Source organism: Catharus ustulatus, chromosome 24, assembly GCF_009819885.2.
Source record: "Catharus ustulatus isolate bCatUst1 chromosome 24, bCatUst1.pri.v2, whole genome shotgun sequence".
Classification (NCBI taxonomy): domain Eukaryota; kingdom Metazoa; phylum Chordata; class Aves; order Passeriformes; family Turdidae; genus Catharus; species Catharus ustulatus.
In genome coordinates, this window is record NC_046244.1 from 6,657,514 (window position 1) to 6,682,662 (window position 25,149).

Genomic DNA, 25,149 nt, shown 5'->3' on the forward strand with positions numbered 1-25,149 from the left:
ACCCTAAAATATATATTAAAAAACCCCAAAATATCAAAAAACCACCCCAAAACATATATAAAAAAATCCAAAACATAAAAAAAACCACCCCAAAATACAAAATAAATTAAAAAAAATTTTAAAAAATATCAAAACCCAGCCCCACCCTTCCTGCTGCTGCAGCAGCTCAGAGAGCAGCACAAAATGCAAAATCTTCCCTTCCCTGGCAGCCACCAAGGCTTTAATTGAGATTTTAATTGAGATTTTTAATTGAGATTTTAATTGAGATTTTAACTGAGATTTTAATTGAGATTTTAACTGAGATTTTAATTTATTGAGGTTTTTATTGAGGTTTTTATTGAGGATTTTTATTGAATATTTTCTTGAGTTTTTTCTTGATGTTTTTTCTTGATGTTTTTTCTTGATGTTTTTTCTTGATGTTTTTTCTTGAGGTTTTTATTTTATTGAGGATTTTCTTGATGTTTTTTCTTGATGTTTTTATTTTATTGAGTTTTTTCTTGATGTTTTTCTTGATGTTTTTATTTTATTGATGTTTTTCTTGATGTTTTTCTTGAGGCCAGGCTCTGGCTCTGGCACTTTTGGAGATTTCTGCCATTGGAAAGATGAAAATCTTCTTCCAAACCTCCCCCTGAGATGGCTCTGGCCATGCTGGAAATCAGGAAATTTGTCCCATTGAAAAGCTGAAAATATTTCCAGTCCAAGGTGACCAAACTCAGCTCAGCCCCTGGAGCTGCTGCTCTGCTGGGATGTTCAGATCTGGGAGGGGAGAGAAGGAAAAAATGAAAATATTGATTCAGGGGTGGGGGGCTCTGGGTGTGCCCCCAGCTCAGGGACAAAAACCCCAAAAATTCTTCGTGTCCCCATTTCTGAGCTCCACCCTGGCAGGGCTGTCCCACCTGGCTGTACCCAAAACCCCAAACCCCCAAACCTGGCTGGCTGTACCCCAAACCTGTCTGACTGTACCCAAACCCCCCAGACACTCAAACCCTTCACCCCCTGCCTGGCTGTACCCAAATCCCCAAACCCCCAAACCTGGCTGGCTGTACCCCAAACTCCTGTACCCCAAACCTGGCTGTACCCCAAACCATTTCCTGTACCCTGAACCTCTCTGACTGTACCCCAAACACCCCAAACCCTTCACCTCCTGTCTGACTGTACCCAAACCTCCCTGGCTGTACCCCAAACCTGACTGTACCCCAAACCCCTGTACCCCAAACCTGCCTGGCTGTACCCAAACCCCCCAGACACTCAAACCCTTCACCCCCTGCCTGGCTGTACCCCAAACTCTTTCCTGTACCCTAAACCTCTCTGACTGTACCCAAACCTCTCTGACTGTACCCCAAACCTGCCTGGCTGTACCCAAACTCCTGTACCCCAAACACCCCAAACCCCTCACCCCCTGTCTGGCTGTACCCCAAACCCCCAAACTCTTCACCCACCTTCCTGGCTGTACCCAAACCTGTCTGACTGTACCTCAAACTCTTTCCTGTACCCCAAATCCCTGCCCCACCTTCCTGGCTGTACCCAAACCTGCCTGGCTGTACCCAAACACCTTAAACCCTTCACCCACTGTTCCTGGCTGTACCCCAAACACCCCAAATCCTGCCCCACCTTCCTGGCTGTACCCCAGACTCTTTCCTGCACCCCAAACCCCTCCCCTACCTTCTTGGCTGTACCCAAACCTGCCTGGCTGTACCCCAAACTCATTCCTGTACCCCAAACCCCCCAGACCCCCCAAATCCCTTCCTCACCGTTCCTGGCTGTACCCCAAACACCCGACCCCTTCCCCACCTTCCTGGCTGTACCCCAAATCCCCCAAACCCCCCAAATCCCTGCCCCACCTTCCTGGCTGTACCCCAAACTCCTGTACCCCAAACTCTTTCCTGTACCCCAAACCTGTCTGTACCCCAAACCTGTCTGACTGTACCCCAAACTCCTGTACCCCAAACACCCCAAATCTTTCACCCACCGTTCCTGGCTGTACCCCAACCCCCCCAAATCCCTGTCCCACCTTCCTGGCTGTACCCCAAACTCTTTCCTGTACCCAAATCCCCAAACCCTGTCCCACCTTCCTGGCTGTACCCAAACCCCCCAGACCCCCCAGACCCTTTCCCCACCTTCCTGGCTGTACCCCAAACTCTTTCCTGCACCCCAAATCCCCAGACCCCTGTCCCACCTTCCTGGCTGTACTCCACACATTTGAGGAAGAGCCCCGAGGGCGGGGCCATGGCGTTGGGGGGGAAAGCTCGGGGATCCTTCAGCTCCAGCAGCTCCTGGATGTGCCCAGGGGACAACCTGCCCTGGCCCACGGCCACCAGGGCCCCGACAATCCTGCGCACCTGGGGACAGGGAGGGACACTGAGACCTCCTGGGGACAGAGACAGGGACACTGAGATCTTCTGGGGACAGAGAGGGACACTGAGATCTTCTGGGGACAGAGACAGGGACACTGAGATCTTCTGGGGACAGAGAGGGACACTGAGATCTTCTGGGGACAGAGACAGGGACACTGAGATCTTCTGGGGACAGGGAGGGACACTGAGACCTTCTGGGGACAGGGAGGGACAGAGACAGGGACACTGAGACCTCCTGGGGACAGCCAGGGACACTGAGACCTCCTGGGGACAGAGACAGGGACACTGAGACCTCCTGGGGACAGGGACAGGGACACTGAGACCTCCTGGGGACAGGGACAGAGCAAAGGTGGAATTGGGAATGGAAATGTTGGGGGGAGAATTTGGGATGGAGAACTGGAGATGGAGAATTCAGGATGGAGAATTGGAAATGAATTGGGGATGGGAACTGGAGAAATGGGATGGGAAATGGAGAGTTTGGGGTGGAGAATTTGGGATGGAGAGTTGGAAATGGAGAATTCAGGATGGAAATGGAAAATCTGGGGTGGAGAATTCAGGATGGAGAACTGGAAATGAATTGGGGATGGGAATTGGAATTGCAGAATTAAGAGTTTGGGGTGGAAGAATTTGGGAGGGAGAATTGGAGATGAATTTGGGATGGGAATTGGAGAATTGGGATGGGAAATTAAGAGTTTGGGGTGGGGAATTTGGGGATGGAGAGTTGGAAATGGAGAATGCAGGATGGAGAATTAGGGGTGGAAATGAAAAATCTGGGCTGGAGAATTCAGGATGGAGAATTGGAGATGAATTGGGGATGGGAACTGGAGAATTGGGATGGGAAATGAAGAGTTTGGGATGGGGAATTTGGGGATGGAGAATTTAGGATGGAGAACTGGGGGTGGAGAACTGGGGGTGGAAATGGAAAATCCAATTCCCCACCCCCAATTTTCCATTTCCAGTTCTCCATCCCCAATTCTCATCCCAAATTCTCTGTCCCAAATTCTCTGTTTCTCATTCTCCATTTCCAATTCCCCATCCCCAATTAATTTCCAGTTTCCTATCCCCAACTCTCCCCCATATTCTCTCCAATTCTCCATTTCCAACTCCCCACCCCAATTTTCCCTCCCTCATTTGGAATCCAAATTCCCAAAATCCTTCCTGCAGTGCTGAATGAAAACTTAAAAAAAAATAAAAAAATCAAAAATCAAACCCCACTGAGCAACCTGGTTGTGCTTATCCCTTAAAATAAAATAAATCCAACAATCCAAGGGAAAAAAAATCCAACAATTCAACAATTCCAGAGGGAAATTCTGGGATTTTTGACAGCCCAAATCCTGCCCTGTGTTATTTTATCCACCCTCACTAGAGGTCATTGCATGCCACAGCTTTGCTGCCTCCACACTGGGACTCTGCCAAAAAAATAAAATAAAATAAATTCCTGGCTCTCATCCCAAATATTGCAACAAAAATAAAAATCCACGTTCAGTTTTTGGGGTGGTTTCAGCTTTTTCTGCAATAAAAATCCCCAGGGTGAGGTGTTAAAACCTCTGGGGGAATATCAGGAATTTTGAATTTTGAATTTTCCTTCTGATTTTGCCCTTTTTACAGCTCTAAATATCGAAATAAACATTAAATTATTAATATTATTAACATTTTAAATACTTCAAGCAATATTTTCTTGGCACCAAATCCCTGCTCAGATTTGTTGTCCTTCCCTTGCTTGGATAAAAATTCCACAAATTTGAGTTGTCAAAACATCCAAGCAGAATTCCAAAATAGCTGCTCCCACAGAACACCCCCTCTCCTCCAAAAAATCAAATTTCTCCTGCCTCCCCCCTGCTGCCAGGAGAGCTGGGAATAATTCCTGAATTTGGGATGAGCAAGGAGAAAAATTTGGAATTTTTTCTAAAAGAATCCAGGGAAAAAAAATGTAAAAGTTTTGCTTTTTTTTTTTTTTTTTCCCTTCAAAAAAGTGAATTTTAGGCAGGTTTTTTAGGCTCAGCAAGAACATTAAAAAGAATTTTATACTGCAAGGGCAGGAAAGATTTTGTGAGGGGTTCAGGCACAAATTGAGGAGATTTTGGGTTTGTGGATCAAATCAAGAGTCCAAATCCTCATCCTGGGAATGTCCCACAGCTGGAAAATTGTTAAAATATTCAATTTTTAGAGTGGCAGAAATGAAATGTGGCTGCAGGCTGTACCTGTCTGTAAAGGAAGGATCTGCTCTTGATCTTCACCTCCCAGAATTCAAATTTCCTAAAAAAAAACAACAAAAAAATTTAAATCAAATTTTAAGTGGTTTTTTAACACACAAAAATGAGAATAATTAACCTGAAATAAACCCTGGGACACCTGACAGGGAGCAGCCCCAGCTGGGTTTTCCCAGATTTTGGATAAATCCCAAATTTTGGATAAATCCTTGATTTTAGATAAATTCCTGATTTTAGATAATTCCTGATTTTGAATGAATTCCTGATTTTTGATAAATCCCAGATTTTGGATAAATCCTTGATTTTAGATAAATTCCTGATTTTGAATGAATTCCTGATTTTTGATAAATCCCAGATTTTGGATTAATCCCAGATTTTAGATAAATTTCTGATTTTTAATGAATTTCTGATTATGGATTAATTCCTGATTTTGGATAAATCCCTGATGGGAAGGTTGGCAGCTCCTGCTGCAAAATGGAGAACTGGGGATGAGGAATTGAGAATTTGGGGATGGGGAACTGGAATTGGGGAATTTGGGATGGGGAATTTGGGGATAATTAAAATTTGGAAGCAGATTTTTAGGAAAATCTGAGTGCCTCTGTTTGTAGGAAAAAAAAAAACAAATCCATCCCTTGGCAGAGGGGATTTTTAGCCACCAAAATGAGTGGAAATGCTCATTAAAAAGTCAAATTTACCTTTTTTAAAGCAATGAGGTAAAACCTGACAGGAGCTGCTCCCTGCAAAAATTCCACACTGCAGCTTCACCCTGAGGACAGGGCAAGCAGGAAATCAATTCCCCAAAAAATAAAATTTAAAAAAATTAATAAAATAAATAAAACCTGAGTGCCTGGGCTCTCACCTGTGCTTGTAGGTAAAAAACCAAACCCCAATTCCAAGCAGGAAATCAATTCCCAAAAAAATAAAATTTAAAAAATTAAAATAAATAAATAAATAAATGAATAAATAAATAAATAAATGAATAAATAAAACCTCTGGGAAAAAATTCACAGGAGCTGCTCCCTGCCCAAATTCCACACTGCAGCTTCATCCTGAGGACAGGGCAAGCAGGAAATCAGTTCCCAGAAAATTAAATAAATAAATAAATAAATTTTTGAAATTAAAATAAAACTCCTGGAAAAAAATCTGAGTGCCTGGGCTCTCACCTGTGCTTGTAGGTAAAAAACCAAACCCCAATTCATTAGAAGAAATGATTTTTAGCCACCAAAATGAGTGCAAATAATGCAAAAAACAACTCCCAGGAGCTGCTCCCTGCCCAAATTCCACACTGCAGCTTCACCCTGGGGACAGGGCAAGCAGGAAATCAATTCCCAAAAAATAAAATAAAATAATAATAATAATAAATAGATAAATAAATAAATAAAACCTCTGGAAAAAAATTCACAGGAGCTGCTCCCTGCCCAAATTCCACACTGCAGCTTCATCCTGGGGACAGGGCGAGCAGGAAATCAATTCCCAAAAAATAAAATTTTAAAAAAATTAATAAAATAAATAAATAAATTAATAAAGTCCCTGGAAAAAAATCTGAGTGCCTGGGCTCTCACCTGTGCTTATATAAAAAAACCAAACCCAAATTCCTTAGAAGAAATGATTTTTATCCACTAAAATGAGTGCAAATAATGCAAAAAACAACTCACAGGAGCTGTGCAGCTTCATTCTGGGGACAGGGCAAGCAGGAAATCAATTCCCCAAAAATAAATTAATTTATTTAGCAGATTTTTAGGCAGTTGTGGGTACCTGTGGGGGCAGTGCTGTGCCAGCAGCCCCGGGCCAGGCTGGATCTGCAGCTCCTGCAGGGTCCGGACCGGGCTCTGCGCCGCCGCCTCCGAGCTCAGCGAGCGGAAGGTGCTGAAGTCGTGGGTGCCCAGCAGGAACTGGGCAGCTGTCCTCATGGCTGGGATGTCCAGGGGGCTGGGGGACAGCAGGGGGAGGTCACACCACCAGGGGTTAGGCCAGGCTTAAACCTCAAGGGATTACAGCAGGCTCAAACCACAGTGAATTAAACCAGGCTCAACCCCCAATAAATTACACCAGGCTCAAATCCCGATAAATTACAGCAGGGTTAAACCTCAAGGGATCACACCAGGCTCAAACCCCCAGGAATTAAGCCAGGCTCAACCCCCAACAAATTAAACCAGGCTTAAACCCCAGTGAATCACACCAGGCTCAAACCCCAGTGAATTACACCAGGCTCAAACCCCCAGGAATTACACCAGGCCCAAATCCCAATAAATTGCACCAGGTTCAAACCCCAATAAATTAAGCCAGGCTCAAACCCCAAAGAATTACATCAGGGTTAAACATCAAGGGATCACACCAGGCTCAAACCCCAAGGAATTAAGCCCAGCACAGACCCCCAGATTGATTCCCAAATTGATTCCCAAATTTACCCCAAATTCCCCTTGCAGAGATGTCCCCAGACTCACTCACCCTCCAGGCAGGGCCCAGCACAAATCCCCAAACTGATCCCAACTTTATCCTAAATTTATCCCCAAATTTATCCCCAGCTGACCCCAAATCCCCTGGCAGAGATGTGGGACTCACCCTCCAGGTGGGGCCCAGCACAGATCCCCAGACTGATCCCAAATTGATGCCAAATTAATTCCTAAATGCCCTTACAGGTGATTCCCCAGCTGGACTCACCCTCCAGGTGGGGCCCAGCACAGATCCCCATACTGATCCCAAATTAATTCCCCAATCCCCTGGCAGGTGTCTCCCCAGGTTGGACTCGCCCTCCAGGCAGAGCCCAGCACAGATCCCCAGATTATTTATCCCACATTTACCCAAATCCCCTGGCAGAGATGTCAGACTCACCCTCCCAGCCCAAATCCCGAGTTTATCTATCCCACATTGACCCCAAATCCCATTGCAGAGATGTCAGACTCACCCTCCCAGCCCAGATCCCCAGTTTATCTATCCCACATTGACCCCAAATCCCATTGCAGAGATGTCACACTCACCCTCCAGGGGGTGCCCAGCACAGATCCCCAGTTTATCTATCCCAAATTAATTCCCAAACCCCAGTCAGGGATGTCACACTCACCCTCCAGGGGGTGCCCAGCCCAGATCCCCAGATTATTTATCCCACATTGACCCCAAATCCCATTGCAGAGATGTCAGACTCACCCTCCCAGCCCAGATCCCCAGTTTATCTATCCCACATTGACCCCAAATCCCCTGTCAGAGATGTCACTCACCCTCCAGGGGGTGCCCAGCAGAGATCCCCAAATTTACCCCAAATTAATTCCCAAATCCCACTGCAGAGATGCCAGACTCACCCTCCTGGGGGTGCCCAGCACAGATCCCCATACTGATCCCACATTGACCCCAAATCCCATTGCAGAGATGTCAGACTCACCCTCCCAGCACAGATCCCCAGTTTATTTATCCCAAATTTACCCCAAATCCCTGTCAGAGGTGTCACTCACCCTCCAGGGGGTGCCCAGCACAGGTCCCTCTCGAACACGGGCACCTGCGAGTGGTGCTCGGTGCCCAGCAGCAGCCGGTACAGGTAGGTGCGGGAGCGGGCGCTGAAACGGGCGTGGAACGTGCTGGGCACCCGCTGGGCACTGAGGATCCTGGGGGACACAGGGGACAGGTGACAGCACATCCCAAAGGGCAGGGACTGGGAAAACAGCGTGGGATGGAGGGGACAGCGGGGATGGGGAATGGCTGAGTGCAGGGACATTAAGGGGACATTAAAGGGATATTAAAGGATATTAAAGGGACATTAAAGGATATTAAAGGTCATCATTCCACAGGCAGAGAAATTCCACCATCACAGGGTGCTCCAACCTTGATTTGGACACTCCCAGGGAGCCAGGAGCTTCTCTGGGAATTCCATCCCCATCCTCCCAGCCAGGAATTCCTTCCCAATCCCTGATCTAAACCTAATCCTGATCTGATCCCTGATCTAACCCTGATCTAATCCCTGATCCAGCCAGGAATTCCTTCCCAATCCCTGATCTAACCCTCATCTAATCCCTGATCCAAACCAGACAGGAATTCTTTCCCAATCCCTCATCTAACCCTGATCTAATCCCTGATCCAATCCAGCCAGGAATTTCTTCCCAATCCCTGACCTAACCCTGATTTAATCCTTGATCTAATCCTTGATCCAGCCAGGAATTCCTTCCCAATCCCTGACCTAAACTTAATCCTGATTTGATCCCTGATCTAACCCTGATATAATCCCTGATCCAGCCAGGAATTCTTTCCCAATCCCTGATCTAATGCCTGATCCAATCCAGCCAGGAATTCCTTCCCAATCCCTGATCTAACCCTGATCTAATCCTTGATCCAATATCTGATCCAGCCAGGAATTCCTTCCCAGTCCCTGATCCTTGAAGCCATTCCCTCTTGCCCCACAACCATTTCCTTTCAGATGTGTTCCAGGTTTGTGGTGTTTTTGGTGTTTTAGTGTTTGGGATCAGAATCCCAGAGTGGTTTGGGGTGGGAGGGACCTTAAATCTCATCCAGCTCCAAGGGCAGGGAAATTCCCCCAGGGCAGGGTGCTCCCAAAAACCATTCCCACTCATCAAATCCCCTCAAATGTGTTTTTTCCCTTTTTTTCCCCCCTTAAAACCACCAAAACCTCACACCTATAACCCACCAAGCCTGGCCTGGGCCACGGCATTTCCCAGCACCAAAAAAAACTAAAAACAAAGAAAGTAAACCAAACTACAACTCACAAAAAAACCCAACTCTTCTAAATTTGTCATCTCTTCAAAACAGCAAAATGTTTTACTGTTCAGTATTGTTCAATTTTGTACTGAAAAGTACTTTGTCAGTTAGATAAACAGGGTTTTTTTTCTCTAAAAAAAAAAAAAAATTGAAAGTGAATCAAGTCAGTTGAGAGCACAGAGGCTGTCAGACAAAAATCTCCTTCCCAGGGAGGAAATGGAGCCTCCCTGAGCTCCTGCAATTCTCCCAAATTGTTCTCCTGTCCTGGATGTGATTTTCCCTCATCCCAAAGTTCTGCTGCTCCCCATCCTGCAGGAAAAATCCCTGCACAGAGCCACCAACCCTGCAGGTGCTGCCTCAGAGACTTCTCCTTAAAGGGAGTTTTTCTCCTGCTGTTTTGCCTTCCTGTCTTTGGAATTTAGTGAGGAGAAAGGAGCCAGGGCAGCCAAAAAAAAAAAAAACCAGGATGGATTTGGGACCACAAATGTCTTTATTTACTTTAAAGGAGGTTGGTGCTCAGGGGGTTTTTGCCAGCTCAAGTGGCTCTGGCTCACAGCCCTGCCCTGGCTCAGACCACAGAGGGAGAAATGAAAGCTGAGCCACAAAGATTTGCAAAAACAAGCCCAGGAATTGCTCCACTGCTATAAACCATCAGGAGAAAATGCAAACTCCATCCTCCAGGCCTGCACTGGGGGTTGAAGCCAGGACCTCCAGCCTCCTCTAAACACAAAAATCAAATTATTCCATTTATTTCCCTCTGACTGCATGCCTCCACAAGCACACAGTGTGTCTTGAGCTGCCTCTGTTAACACTTGTGTGGTTTTTATTAAATAACCATCCTTGCAGAAAGATTCTTTCTGCTCACACAATTCCTCAGTGCAGGCAGCTTCTCCTGCTGCAATTGTTCCTTTTAGCCAGGAATGCTTTTCCAGAATTTTCTCCAGCAGCTGCAGCTCAGACCTTGCTGAGATCCCATTTTTAAAATGATGGTAAATAAAGAAATGTGGCATTTTTTACTTTTCCAACAGAGCTTGAATGTTGAGATCAGAGGGAAAAAAAAAAAGCCCAAAGACATTTAATTAGAAATGGCAATGCATGAGATAAAAAAACCCTGCTCTCTCCACTGACAACAGCACCTAAAATCCAATTTGCAGGAGGTGGGAGGAATCCCAGCTCTGCCTTGTCACTCACACAACTTTTATTGTGCAGTTATGAAACCAGAACAGGAGGTGTGAGACTCCTACACTGCCATTCCCACTTCAAGGACAGCAGAATCCTCCCAAAGTGACTGCAGCTCTGAAATATTCTCTGATTTTGGGAGGATGGGAGCCTTTCAAATGTGTTTTGAAGTTGGAGAGAGAGCAGTGACCACCAGGCCACAAAGAGGGATTTTACTCAGCCAGCCTGGAATTCTGTTTCCTTTCCAAGCTCCATCCACAACAATGTTCTCACAAAAATCCCTCTCTCCTCCAGCCCCTGCTTGCAGCCACATCAAAGTTTGGGTTTTTCTCTTCTGCATGAGCAGAGAATTCCTCCTCCTGGCACAGGGAATTTTCCAGAGGGAGGGATGAGGCTGTGCAGGCTCAGGCTTGTCACCCTTTGCTTAATGGGGAGCAGATGAAGCAATTCTGGGAAGGTTCAGCCTCAGGGAGGAGGAGGAAAAGTTGATAAACTCTGCTCAGTTCATCAGGAGGTGTCACTCCCTCAAAGCTTCCTCAGTCTCAAAATCTGAGTTTGATCTTCACCCCACTGTGCCCAGGAGTGGCCCAGCACTCATTCCTGGTTCTGTGGGGTCTGGGGTGAGCTGGGCAGGGAATTCCTCATTCCTGGGACAGAGCAAAATCTTCACCCATCCCTCAGACCCCAAAGTGCTGCAGCCCCTGTCTTGGGTTACAATACAGAGTGTGATCAAAGGTGTCTGTTCTGTCACCATCTGTGCAGGGTGGGGCAGTGATCCTGATCTCTGTGGGAGATATTCTGCTAATGGGCATCCATTGAAACCAGGCAGTGCAGTGTTCTTTATTTCCAAAGGAGATATCTCCTGTTCATGGCCATGTTTTATAAACCAGGCAGGGCAGTGTTCTTTATCTTTTCACAACCCATCCTTCCTCCAGCCAGTCATTTTCTGCTCATGGCCATTGAGTCCCACTGTGGCACTGATAAAATTACTGCATCCCATTGGGAGTTGCTCCAGCCAGGGGGAAGAGCCCAACATTTCTTACCAAGATAAAAACAGAGGTTTTGGGACACTAAGGGAGCCCCTTTCTCCACTGGACTCCAGAGGAAAACGGGATTGCTCCACATCCCCACTGGAGCTCCGGAGGGAAACTGCACCTTGTACAGGAGCACTGCTCCAGCTGAGCCACATCTGTCACTGCAGGAGGATGCAGCCACCATGGAATGGGACTGCTGCCAACACCCTGCCTGACTGACGGGCGTCAGGCTGTACTCTGACTGTGTCAGGGCTTGTTCTTTGTAGTGCTGTATTTCTATTTTAATTTCCCTAGTAAAGAACTGTTATTCCTAATTCCCATATCTTTGCCTGAGAGCCCCTTGATTTCAAAATTATAATAATTTGGAGGGAGGGGGTTTACATTCTCCATTTCAAAGAGAAGCTCCTGCCTTTCTCAGCACACACCTGTCCTACAAACTAGGACACTCCTGCACATTCAGAGCTGGATTTGGATTTGGATTTGGATTTGGATTTGGATTTGAGCTTCCCCAAGCAGGCAGCTCAGAAATGACCCCTTCACCTTTGCAAATATCTCCTATGTGAATATCCAAAGTCCTTTGAGCACTGGGCACTTTAACCTCTTCATATCCCCCACCCTGAACTGAAGAAAATTTCCATTATTTACAGGCAGGAATTGCTGGGATAGCCACCAGTTTTCCCCACTCTTGCAGTACAAAAAAACCCCCAAATAAATAAAAGTTTGTCTCTGCAGGCACTCACCGGATGGGCTCAGGTCTGAGGTGGTGGTTGAGGCCATGGGCAAGTTGGTGGCCAGTGAAATCTGGCTTGCCTGGAGCCCTGTGGATGTCCAGGTGGGCGGCGTTGGCCAGGGCGTGCACGCCGGTGTCCGTGCGGCTGGAGATGTGGAACTTGATGGGAGAGCTGGGCCTCAGCTTCCCTGCTGCCCTCTGTAAGAAACACAGGGGGCAAGGCAGCAGGAATACAGGAAAATACAGCAAAAATCTGGGGAAAATTTGGCAAAAATACAGAAAAAATCTGGGAAAAATTCGGCAAAAATACAGAAAAATATAGCAAAAATCTGGGAAAAATTCGGCAAAAATCTGGCAATGATCCGGCAAGAATACAGTAAAAATTCAGCAAAAATCTACAAAAATCCAGCAATAACCCAGCAAAACCACAGCAAAACCACAGCAAAAATACAGAAACAGAACAGCAATAATAAAGCAATAATAGAGCAAAATTCCAGCAAAAATGCGGCAACAATACAGCAAAAATCTGGCAAAAATCTGACAATAATCCAGCAAAAATCCAGCAATGACCCAACAATAACCAAGCAAAAACACAGCAAAAATACAGAAACAATACAGCAAAAATAGAGCAAAAATCCAGAAATAATCCAGAAAACATATGGCAACAATCCAGCAAAAATCTGGCAAAAATCCAGCAAAAATCTGGCAAAATAATTCAGCACTAATCCAGCAAAATAGTTCAGCATTAATCCAGCAAAAATACAGCAATCATATGGCAATAATACAGAAATAATAAAACAATAATCCAGCAAAATAATTCAGCAATAATCCAGAAAAAATCCTGCAAAAATCTGGTAAAATAATGGGGCAGGTAATGACAGATCTGTCATGGGACAGATTTATTGTTTGTGCAGGTGCAAACTTATTTTTCCCTCCAAGAATAGGATGTTGTGTTAACTGACTTCTCATTCCTTTGATTATTTTTTTTTAGGGGGAATTTACAGGCTTCACCAGTGCAAGGTTTGATTTTAGAAGGTTTTTTATTTTATAACACTTTTTTAAATAAGGATTTTTCTATTATAATACCTTTTTTTTTAATAAGGTTTTTTTCTTTTATAATACTTGCCTGTAACACTTTTCTGAGCTTCACAGAGCATCCAAAATGCCAGGAGAGCTTCCTCAGGTGGACAAAATAAAATCAAAACTAACTACTCATCTCTCTGTCCTCTGCTTTGTGTCATGTGAGCTCTAAGTGCACAAAATAAAGTGGGAAATATTCATATTTTTACACTCTGCTTTACTTTGGGGGGAAAAAACACAGAGGATCACTCATTTCAACCCAAACCCGACAGAAAATCCAGTGAAAATCACTACAGGGAAGAAATGAAACATCTGGAAGGGTAAAAAAAAACCACAAAAAAAAAAGGCAGAAAACCAAAGGGGTGACTCAAAATTTCCTTCCCCTTCCCACCCCCACTCCAAAGCGGTTTGGGTTGGATCTGAATTTGGTACAAGAGTCAGTCAGGTTCGAATTGCTGACTCACAAATACCTTCCAGACTCCTTGGAGCAGCCAGGGCTCGCAGCTCTCCCAAATGTTCCATGAAAATGCACAGGGAGGGAGAGAAAAATGTAACCAAGCTGCAGGGGGAGGCCTGGGAAACACAACCACACTGAATTTTTTTTTTTCCCTTCCTAATCCTTCCATTTGGAGTTCACATGTGGTTACAATTAAGAGTGAAGAAAAAAAAATAAAATAAAATCTTTATTTATCATCCTCCAGCAGAGAGGAGCAGACAGAAATCGAAATCGTTTCCTGCAGCAGACCTTGGCTTGTGCCTCAGCAATTTGTCTGAGAGCAGGAGCTGATTTTTAAAGTTTCTCCAGAGATGTTTGGGTTTTGCTGGCTCCTCCCTCCCTCTCCCCACCCTTTTCTGCCTCTCCCTGCTCAGCAGACAAAAAGCAGGCAGTGGAAACAAGAGTTGAGAGAGACAAGAGGAGAGGACATGGAAAACATCCTCTTTTTTTTTTGGGTGCATCCCAGCTGCATCTGGACAATCAGGACTCAAGCAGGATCATCACAACGCCGGATTTCTCCAGCCTGGAGAGGAAAAGAGCAGCAGAATCTCAAGAAAATCTGGTTCTTTCCCCCTGCTCAGCTCAGCCAGCAAATCCACAGAGGTGCAGGACTGGAGATTTTCCTTCCACAAATGGGATTTTCACAGCTGCCCTTCCCCATCAGATTTTTCCCACCTTTCTGAGGAGGAATGCAACCATCGACACCACCAAATAAATCCCAATTTGTGAAGCTCAAAGCTTTGTGGATTTTTCCTCCAGCAGAACAAGCACCCACAAATACACTGATAATTCTACCTACATCTGCCTCCAGCTTCAATTTTAATATTTCATTTATTTTGGATGGGATATAAACTCCTGAAACAGAGAATTTCTGATCTTCTCTTTGCAGGCAGCTCAGAAATGACCCCTTCACCTTTGCAAATATCTCCTATGTGAATATCCAAAGTCCTTTGAGCACTGAAGGTTTCCTGTGCACTTTAATCTCTTCATATCCCCCACCCTGAACTTCAAAAAAAAAAAAGTGCATTATTTACATGCAGGAATTGCTGGGATAGGGACCAGTTTTTCCTGCCCTTGCAGTAAAAAACAAGCCCCTAAAACAGGCAGGGCTTTTATCTGAGGAACTCCCAAGGCTTCAGTGCTGTTAATCCAGATCCCCATCCTGTCTGGGATCATCTGTGGGTTCCCAGGAGGGAACTGAAGCAGGAGTTAAGCATTTCACTTCAAAAAGAAATGAAAATAAAGGAATAAAGGAGCTGGGCTGTCCTGTGTGAGCTCTCTGCTCCCTCCTTTAAGCCACAGGAAACATCAATATTTTTTTCTTTAACACTGAAATCTTGGCTTGGAGACCTCTGACATCTCACCCATCTGCATTTATCCCGAATTTTTCCACATTCCTGGAGCAGCCAGCAGCATCCCAGGGTGCAAGCTGATCCCTCAGACACGCCAGGGATGCAGGGGACAGAATTAATTGCATTTAGCTGCTCTGTCCTGCTCACTGAGCACTTCCAGAGTTTGAATCACGCTGGAATTTCCACTGCTGCCTGCCAGGATGATATGGATCCACATTCCAGATTGCTTTTGTTGCTCCCAGCTCATTTTTCCTCCCATGCTGGAGGGGCAGGAGGAAGAACAGGCCCAGGGGAGCAAAAGTTCATCCACTCCTCTTCCTCAAGTCTGAATTAAAAAAAAAAAAAATCCTCTAGAATTTCCATCACAGGCACTGGGAATGTTTTGGAAAAATAAATTTCTCTTCCCCAGCAGCTGGATTGGTCATGGTTTCATCCTCTGGAATGGCCTCAGACACACAGGATAATTTATTAATTACAGTGCTCTAATAATTAATAACACACAAGCTCCTGGTTACAAATCCTCCCAGCCTCCCTGACTCACTGGGTGCTATGTCAGCTGAAACTAATTAAAAATCCAGCTCATTTTCAGTTGGACAGATGAAATGGAAGTGGATGCCAGGAAGGACAGGCTGAGAATGTGGATTTTGTTAGGAGAGAAGGTTTCCAAAGCAATCTCCAACGTCACTGGAATTATTATCAAAACAGAGGCTGAAGATGACAGCTCTCTTTGTCTGTTTGAATTTTTTGCTGTTTTTTAAAAGGATGTGGGGAAGGAGGTTGTGGCAGAGCTGCCTTGCATAGTAAGGAGTTGATTTTCTCCTTTCTCTGCTCTCCTCTCCCTCTTCCTTTCACGAGGAACAATCTCTGCCCTCAGCACAAGGCTGCTGCCAAAAGAGGCTTTTGTGAGGGGAAGATGAGTTTGGGCAGCATTTCCCAGCAAAATGGGAAATGGGAAATGTGAAATGGCTTCAGGCAGGCCCGAGAAGGAAACCCTGCAGACCCCAAGCAGATTGTTGTTTGGTTTTTTATCACAAAAAACAGCAAAAAGTGAAATCTTCCTTTACAACAGAGACATTTTTAAGAATTGAGACAGAGCATGAAGTCCTGGATGTGAGAAATTCCCAGGAATAAGTGGAAGGAAAAAAATCTCAGAGCTCCAACCTCCCCAAGTGGGGAAACAAGGACTGGAATTCTTTTCAACTTGGGCTCCCAAGTGTTCCAAGACTTGTCTCCAAGAAATAAAAGTGTTGCCAGCAAAGCTCAATTCCCTCAAACAGAGAGGAAAAGCTCCAAAAAGACACAGAGCATGAGGTTCTGGATGTTAAAATTTTCCATGAATAAGTGGAAGGAGCCAAATCTCAGCTCCAACTTCCCCATGTGGGGAAACAAGACCCGGAATTTTCTTTGACCCAAGATGGGCTCCAAAGCGCTCCAAGACTTTTCTCCAGGAATTAAAATATTGCCAGCAAAGTTTACTCCCTGAATGAGAGAGGAAAAACTCCTAGAAGAGACACAGCATGAAGTTCTGGATGTTAAAATTTTCCATGAATAAGTGGAGGGAGCAAAATCTCAGAGCTCCAACTTCCCCATGTGGGGAAACAAGGCCTGGAATTGTTTATGAGTGCTCCAGGAAATAAAGTGTTGCCAGCAAAGCTCAATTCCCTCAAACAGAGAGGAAAAGCTCCAAAAAGAGACAGAGCATGAAGTTCTGGAAGATAAAATTCCCATTAATAAGTAGAAGGAGCCAAATATCAGAGCTCCAACTTCGCGATCAGGCGAAACAAGACCACGAATTTTCTTTGGGGTCAAGATGGGCTCCAAAGCGCTCCAAGACTTTTCTCCAGGAATTAAAATATTGCCAGCAAAGCTTGCTCCCTGAATGAGAGAGGAAAAACTCCTAGAAGAGACACAGCATGAAGTTCTGGATGTTAAAATTTTCCATGAATAAGTGGAGGGAGCAAAATCTCAGAGCTCGAACTTCCCCATGTGGGGAAACAAGGCCTGGAATTGTTTATGAGTGCTCCAGGAAATAAAGTGTTGCCAGCAAAGCTCAATTCCCTCAAACAGAGAGGAAAAGCTCCAAAAAGACACAGAGCATGAGGTTCTGGATGTTTAAAGTTCCCATGAATAAGTGGAGGGAGCCAAATCTCAGAGCTCCAACTTCCCCATCAGAGGAAACAAGACCTGGAATTTTCTTTGACCTAAGATGGGCTCCAAAGTGCTCCAAGACTTTTCTCCAGGAATTAAAATATTGCCAGCAAAGTTTACTCTCTGAATGAGAGAGGAAAAGCTCCTAGAAGAGACAGAGCATGAAGTTCTGGATGTTAAAATTTTCCATGAATAAGTGGAAGGAGCAAAATCTCAGAGCTCCAACTTCCCCATCAGGGGAAACAAGGCCTGGGATTTTGCCAGCAAACTCACCCCCTCAAAGAGAGATGAAAAGCTCCTACAATTATCTCTGGACTAAAACAAGGCTCCATTTCCTCTGGCCAGTGCCAGGCCTCTGTCACAGAGCAGCATTGAGGACTAAAAAAAGCTTTGCAGGGACGCAGGCTGACAAACAGATCTGTTCAGCCCCAGCACAGCGATTTTTCCTCAGCTCAAAGTGACACAAAACCAAGCAGCTCATTCCAATTTCCACAAGACAGCTGCTGAAACACCAAATCTGCACCTCCCAGGTTATTTGCTTGCCTGGAACTGCAAACAAATGGCTCAACATCCTCACAACACAATAAGGATCTCATTACTGCTTTAATTTTGCCCTTCCCTTCGGTTGCCTTCCTGGCTTTGGGGAAAGGAGTGAAGTTCAAGGCTGCAGAGAAAGGGAGGAAGGAAGAGAAATTCCTGCAGGCCCCAGAAGTTTTTTATTAAAGCTGCTTTAAGGCTTCCCATGTGGTTCCAATAGACACAGCATCAATACCACCACATGAAAGCCCCGAGCTGGCCTGCAAAGTGCTGATACTGGGAAAAGGCAGCACCAAATAAGTTCATGTTTGTCTTTTTCTCCTCTTCTTTCCTCCTCTGCTCACCCACCCTGCCCATCTGAGACAGCACTGGGATAATGCAGAACAACTGCACTAAATAAACCCCAAGTGCAGAGCCCTGCATGGCTCAGAGGATGAGATAAATGGGATGGAAAATCCTTTGGGGTTCTTCTTGCACAGTATTTAGACACTTTCTCTACCATGGAAAAGAAGCCACATGAACACACCCTGTGGTTCCAGCCACAATTCCTCACACTCAGAGCAGCAGGAATTCCCAGCCCCACAAAGTGTGGGGATGTCACTGGGGTGGGACACCAGGGCTGCTCCTGGACAGCTCTGTCCTTCACACCCCCAGTTTGTGATTTGGGTCAGACAGGCTGACCACAAATGGGAGCTGAGCGACAAAATTACTGCTCTGACCTGCAGAAATCAGATCTTCAACAACCTCTTATCTTCCAAGCAGGCACAAGCTTCATTTTGAACTCCATGATGCTTCCAAGACAAAAGAGAAATAATTCAGCTTCCTTTTGATTCCTCCCTGCTCCAGACTCAGCAGCTCAACAGCAGCTTGTAATTAATTTACAATTTTAATTCATAATCGGATTATGATGCTCAGGTGACCCATTTTTTACTCCTGAGTGTAAAAATGGGCTTTTTTTATACTCCTGTTCACACTCACTGCCAGCCCAAACAGCACCTGGGGTCCTCAAACCATTCCCAGCTCCAAAGGAACCCCTGGGAGCAGTGCAGGGATTACAGGATCATAATTTTTTTTCTCCCCCTGGCATAACAGAACTCCAAAAAAAAAAAAAAAAATGGAAGCAGCAGGGAACAATGAACATCCTGCTGTGCTTTGTTCTGAAAACCTCTGTCAGGGACATCCTCTCCTGGGAGGGGACAGCATCCAGCTGCTAAACCCATCAGGGAATTGGACATGAACTGAGGCAGCTTTAAGGACAATGGGAGGCAAAGCCACAAGTCCCAACAAAGCTCAGGTGGGTCAGAACCTGAGCAGGGGCTCTCAGAGTCAGTTCTGGGCTCAATTCAGTCTCATTGAAGGGTTCACATCTTTTTAAGGCCAAAATCTGTCTGATTTCACCATTTCAGTTCTTTTGTTTTGAACTTCATAGTGTTTAGCACTCTGCCACTTTTACTGAGTGTCCACCTCAAAATAATATTTACCCCTAAATAATTTCTGGAGTTGAACAATGTGACCCTAAAAACTTCATTTTCATGACCACAGGATTAGCAAGGACCTACCTCCAAATAATTCTGGACTCCAACCAGGGCCTGATCACTCTTGGTCTCCATAACCCCACTGCAGAGTAAAACAAACACGATTTATTGATGTGTGTCACCATGCAGGGACTTGACAGAGCCCACCAACAAATCCAGGGACTTCCTGGATCTTCCCACAGAACTTGCAGGGACCAAACACTGAGGAATGAGCAGGAAAAGTGCCTTACTGGTTATTAAACTTACTAAAAATAAAATTATTAAAATTAAAAGTGGTTCTTTTCAAGAAGGGGTGTTGGAAATAAAATAATCCTTTAATTGTTCCTCTTTGGACTGGCCCTTGAGACAGAGGCTGACAGGAGAATAAATTAAATTATTTTGAGATAAAAATATTTTAGGGCCAGGGGTTGTTTTGCAGTTGCAGGACTTGTGATTGTCACAAATTGACCAAAAGGCCACAAAGACAGTTGGTGACGAGCTTCCTGCTCTGCCACAGAAGCCACTTCCATCCACACGAGCTGCTGAAGGGCTGAGAAACATCCTGGGGCTGAACCCAAAGAGCTCAGCAGAACCGAGGTGACCCCAGAGTGACCCCACAAGCACTGTGGGGTGTGGCACAGGCTGGTGCCACCCTCGAGATGGGCACAATTCCAGCAGCTGGGGCTGCCCAGGCTGTCCCACAGCCCTGGGGAGGGGAGCAGGCACAGATGGGAGCTTGGGAAGGGCTGGGAAACGCAGCCTGGGGCAGCAGGGATGCTGCAAACACGGTGCTCTGACCTCCTGCCCCAGCCTGACAGAGATCTCCCTTCTTCTCTGGTCTTTCCTTTTTTCCTTGCTGATTTAATTAATGTTTCCTGCCCAAATCATCCCTTCCCTCACACTCCCGTGCACAGCAAAGTCCAGCTCCCTGCCTGCTCTCACCTGCTCAGCAAGGGATTCATCTCTCACCTGGACACTGCTCCCATCCACCCCTCATCACACTCTGCTCCCTCCAAACTCTGCCATCCCAAATTCTGCTCTCCCCAAGCACTGTTCTTTATCCATTCCTTCCCAAACTCTGCCTACCCCAAATTCTGCTCTCCTCAAACACTGTTATCCATTCCTTCCCAAACTCTGTTCTCCCTAAACACTGCTCCCCCAAACACTGCTCTTATCCATTAATGTCCAAGCCCTGCTCTCTCCAAATCCTGCCATTCCAAACCTGGTTCTCTCGAAACTCTATCCCTGAGCTCTATCCCCAAATCCTGCTCTCTCCAAATCCTGCTCTCTCCAAATCCTGCCATTCCAAACTCTATCCCCAGACTGTCTCCCCAAGCCCTGCTCTCTCCTAAATCCTGGCATTCTAAACTCTATCCCCAAACTCCATTCCCAAACTCTGCTCTCTCCCATCCCTGCTCTCTCCCATCCCTGCTCTCTCCCATCCCTGTTCTCTCCCATCCCTGCTCTCTGCTCTCTCCCATCCCTGCTCTCTCCCATCCCTGCTCTCTCCCATCCCTGCTCTCCCATCCCTGCTCTCCCATCCCTGTTCCCTGCTCTCTCCCATCCCTGTTCCCTGCTCTCTCCCATCCCTGCTCTCTCCCATCCCTGCTGTCCCATCCCTGTTCCCTGCTCTCTCCATCCCTCCCAGCTCAGCGGGGCCGCTCCATCGCCGCTCCCGCCCGTGGCTCGGTGCCGGCGGGGCACGTACCTGTACCTGGTGCCAAAATACTGAAAGAACACCAGGTACCGGGCAGGGACACACGCCATGGCCGGGGCAGGGGCCGGGACAGGGACCGGCAGGGACGGGAAAGGACGAGCAGGGCACGGCAGAGCACAGCAGAGACGGGAATGGACGGGAATGGACGGGAAGGGCACGGGAAGGGCACGGCAGGGCACAGCACGGACGGGAAAGCACGGGAAAGCACGGGAAAGCACGGGAAAGCACGGGAAGGAACGGGAAGGGCACGGGAAGGCACGGCACGGACGGGAAAGCACGGGAAAGCACGGGAATGGACGGGAAGGGCACGGCAGGGCACAGCACGGACGGGAAGGAACGGGAATGGACGAGCAGCACCGGCAGCACCGCCTCTTCCCCCGGGCTGCACCGCCGCTTCCGCCGGCACCGGAGAGCGGGACTGGGACCGGCTGGGGGAACCGGGTGGGGATCGGGATGGGCTCATGGGGAGCAAGGATGGGGACAAGGAAGGGCTCATGAGGACCGGAATGGGCTCACAGGACCGGGATGGCCTCACAGGGATGAGGATGGGCTCACAGGGATGAGGATGGGCTCACAGGGACAAGGATGGGCTCAGAGGGAGCAGGATGGGCTCACAGGGATGAGGATCACAGGGAGCAGGATGGGCTCACAGGACCGGGATGGGCTCACAGGGATGAGGATGGGCTCACAGGGATGAGGATGGGCTCACAGGGATGAGGATGGGCTCACAGGGACCGGGATGGGCTCACAGGGATGGGCTCACAGGGAGCAGGATGGGCTCACAGGGAGCAGGATGGGCTCACAAGGATGGGCTCACAAGGATGGGCTCACAGGGAGCAGGCTGGGCTGGCTGGAGCAGCCTGGGATGGTGGAAGGGAAGGTCCCTGTCTCTGTCCGTGGCAGGGGCTGGAACTGGATGATTTTTCAGGTCCCTTCCAACCCAAATCCTGCCAGCCCAGGCGTTCCAGGCAGTCCCAATCTGTCTAGTTCAGCCTGGAAAGATGTGTAAATGACAACTGAGGGGAAAAAAACAACCCCAGGGACAAAAATAAACCAAGACCGTGGTAAAACACAAAGGCTGCAGATGTCCTCAATGCCTGTAATCTGTATTTAAAGCTCTTTCTGAAACACTGAACTGCAATATCTGGATGGGCAAGAACCTCAAAGCAGCACAAACAGGCACCCAGCTCATTGGTAAAGCAGGGAGAGGAAGAGAAAAATGTAAACAAAAATGAGTTGGGGTAAACTTGGGGTAAAATCCTTCATTCCTAAAGCTTTAATTGGAATATTAACCCCCAATCTGCAAATGGACAAACTTATAAAAGTGTGAAAACCCGTGGTCCATTTTTGGGTGTAGCCCTGGGGGCTTCCTCTGCCCTAAATGTACCTGAAGGCCTCTCAAGAAATAGAAATAGAAATAATAGGAATAGAATAGAATAGAATAGAATAGAATAGAATAGAATAGAATAGAATAGAAATGAAATAGAAATAGAAATGAAATAGAAATAGAAATAGAAATAGAAATAGAAATAGAAATAGAAATAGAATAGAAATGAAATAGAAATAGAAATAGAATAGAAATAGAAAATAGAAATAGAAACAGAAATAGAAATAGAAATAGAAATAGAAATAGAAATAGAATAGAAATGAAATAGAAATAGAAATAGAAAATAGAAATAGAAATAGAAATAGAAATAGAAATAGAAATAGAAATAGAAATAGAAATACTTCTTTTTATTCTCCTAATTTTGTCTGGCCTCTGTTTTTGGGTAGCCCAACAAGGCACCACGGAAAAGGAGCCTTGGGTTGGTTTGAGCTCTGTCAAACCCCACAAAACAGAGACCACAAGAGGAGGAGCCACCTCACCCCTTCTCCTGGGCCCAGGGTTAATTCCTTCCCCTGAATTCCTCAGAACACTCCAGAACCTGATAACTCTGATAAATAACTCAGCTATTTGCTCTCACTCCTGGCTGTGCAGACAAATCAAGGTGTGGCTACAAGAGCCTGGTCTAGAGGTGAATTTTGGCTGTAATTTGGGTACAAAAACAGCTTTAAACATCTAATTCCATCACTCATGACTGAGTGAGAACTCCTGGTGACATCTGCCATGGATTCTGACACCCTGGGCGTGTTCCATGGCTTTGGTTTAGGTCTGTATTATGTGGGATTTTCTTAAAAAAAGGGATTTCCACTTCAGGCAATTCCTCTTTCAGGCAGTTTCCATTTCTCTCAATTCTGGGAATTCAGGTGGAAACGAGAACCTGGTCTAGAGGTGAATTTTGGGTACAAAAATGGCATTAAACATCTAATTTATCACTCATGGCTGGGTGAGAACTCCTTGTGACATCTGCCATGGATTCTGACACCCTGGGCCTGTTGTTTCCCTCATGGCTTTAAGTTTAGATGTTGGAATTTCTCAAAACTTGGGATTTCCACTCCAGGCCCTGCTCTCAGTTCAAGGGAAGTTCACCTAAAACCCTCAGTGAGGGTTGTGGTTGCTGCTGTTGTGTCTGTGGTGCTCGGTGGGTGGAAGATCAGGACTAATTAACCTCATTAAGCCACACCACATTTTGTTGCCTGTCCTGTGGCGATGGAGTTCAGCTCAGCCACAAACCCAGATGTGCTCCTTCCCCTGCACATTTATCCCAGCAGCAGCAAATCCATTGCCTTTGGAAAATTCAAAACTTAAGATTAAGGAGGGACAGGATGGATGTCAGCGCTGCTGCTGCTGGTTATGGAATTGCACTGTTGGATTTTCTGCTTGGAAATGGTGGAATGGTTTAAATTCAGCTTAAATCAGTTTAAATTCAGCTTTAAATCCTGCTCTGCCACCTTCCACCAGGCCAGTTTGCTCACCCTGACCTTTGATGTTTCCAGGGACAGGAATATTTCCAGCCAAACCTCTCTGGGCAATCTCTGACATTGTTTTAACACGATAAAAAATTCCTCCCAGCTGTCCCTGAGGTTGTCACCATCCACCTGAGCCGGTGTCACAGCCAGCTGAGTGTCTTCTGAGCCATCCTCACCCAAACACGAGGAACAAACAACATTTTCTTCCTATAAATGGTGCCTGGATATTGGAATGAGCTGCAGTCCCCATCCCTGCAGGTTTTTAGGAAAGTCTGGATGTGGCACTCAGTGACACCCTGGGTGACAAGGTGGGGTTGGGCACAGGTGGCACTCGATGGTTTCACTTTAAAAAGGACATTGAAAGGCTGGAGAGTGTCCAGGGAGGCTCTCAGAGGGCTAAAAATGGCTCTGGAGGAACAGCTGAGGGACTGGGGTAGGTCAGGCTGGGCAAGAGGAGCCTCAGGGCCCTTCACAGCTCCCTGGCAGGAGGGGCTGAAAAATCTGAGTTTCTCTGGGGTGTCCAGGTTTTGGAATGATTGCCCAGAAAGCTCAGACAGGGTAGATTCTGATCAGATATTGAAAAATCTGATTTTTACTGCGGTGTCCAAGCTTTGGAATGATTGCCCAGAAAGCTCAGACAGGGCAGATTCTGATCAGATATTGAAAAATCTGATTTTTACTGGGGTGTCCAAGCTTTGGAATGATTGCCCAGGAAGCTCAGACAGAGGAGATCTGGGTCAGTGCCGTGTCCGTGCCGTGTCCGTGCCGTGTCCGGTGTGTGGGATGGGGTCAGTGCCGTTCCCGGTTCCGTTCCTGGTTCTGTCCCTGCGAGGTTGGGCTGTTCCCGGTGCTGTCCCCGGTGCTGTTCCCGGTTCCGTTCCTGGTTCCATTCCCGCTTCTGTTCCCGGGAGGCTGGGCTGTTCCCAGTTAGGTTCCCAATGCTGTTCCCGGTTCTATCCCGGTTCGGTCCTGGTTCCAACCCCGGGAGGCTGGGCTGTTCCTGGTGCTATCCCCAGTGCTATCCTGGTTCTGTTCCCGGTTCCGTTCCCGGTTCTGTTCCCCCGGGAGGCTGGGCTGTTCCTGGTGCTGTTGCCGGTCTGGTTCCCTGTTCCGTTCCCGGTGCTATCCCGGTTCCATTCCCAGGAGGCTGGGCTTTTCCCAGGGCTGTTCCCGGTGCTGTCCCCGGTTCCTGGTCCCGTCCCCGGTGCTATCCTGGTTCCGTTCCTGGTTCCGTTCCAGTTCTCCGG

At 46.7% G+C, this 25,149-nt stretch overlaps 1 protein-coding gene across 4 annotated transcripts; it reads right to left on the reverse strand.

Moving 5' to 3' along the window:
• Window positions 1–498: 498 nt before the first annotated feature.
• On the reverse strand, window positions 499–24,446 carry PUSL1 (pseudouridine synthase like 1). 4 transcript variants are annotated; one of them, XM_033079453.2, is made up of 8 exons: window positions 23,915–24,446; window positions 19,381–19,438; window positions 12,219–12,406; window positions 8,011–8,160; window positions 6,320–6,493; window positions 4,556–4,610; window positions 2,177–2,339; window positions 499–756 (listed from the first exon to the last, which is right to left on the reverse strand). In XM_033079453.2, the coding sequence occupies exons 2-8, from the start codon at window positions 19,429–19,431 to the stop codon at window positions 713–715; spliced, it is 825 nt and encodes a 274-aa protein (XP_032935344.1). In that variant the 5' UTR covers window positions 19,432–19,438; window positions 23,915–24,446; the 3' UTR covers window positions 499–712. The 4 variants fall into 4 exon arrangements, with proteins under 4 accessions (XP_032935344.1, XP_032935343.1, XP_032935342.1 ...); XM_033079452.2 differs by having other exon boundaries at window positions 23,909–24,446; XM_033079451.2 differs by lacking the exon at window positions 23,915–24,446 and adding an exon at window positions 21,044–21,246.
• Between the last annotated feature and the right edge of the window lie 703 nt (window positions 24,447–25,149).

Coding starts and splice junctions, on each gene's coding strand:
- PUSL1 (XM_033079451.2), bottom strand. CDS start 21,102: ATGGCGTGTGTCCCTGCCCGGTACCTGGTGTTCTTTCAGTATTTTGGC. Junction 4,611..6,319: donor GCACAGCACTGCCCCCACAG/GTACCCACAACT, acceptor GTTTTTTTTTAG/GAAATTTGAATTCTGGGAGG. Junction 2,340..4,555: donor GATCCTTCCTTTACAGACAG/GTACAGCCTGCA, acceptor CCCTGTCCCCAG/GTGCGCAGGATTGTCGGGGC.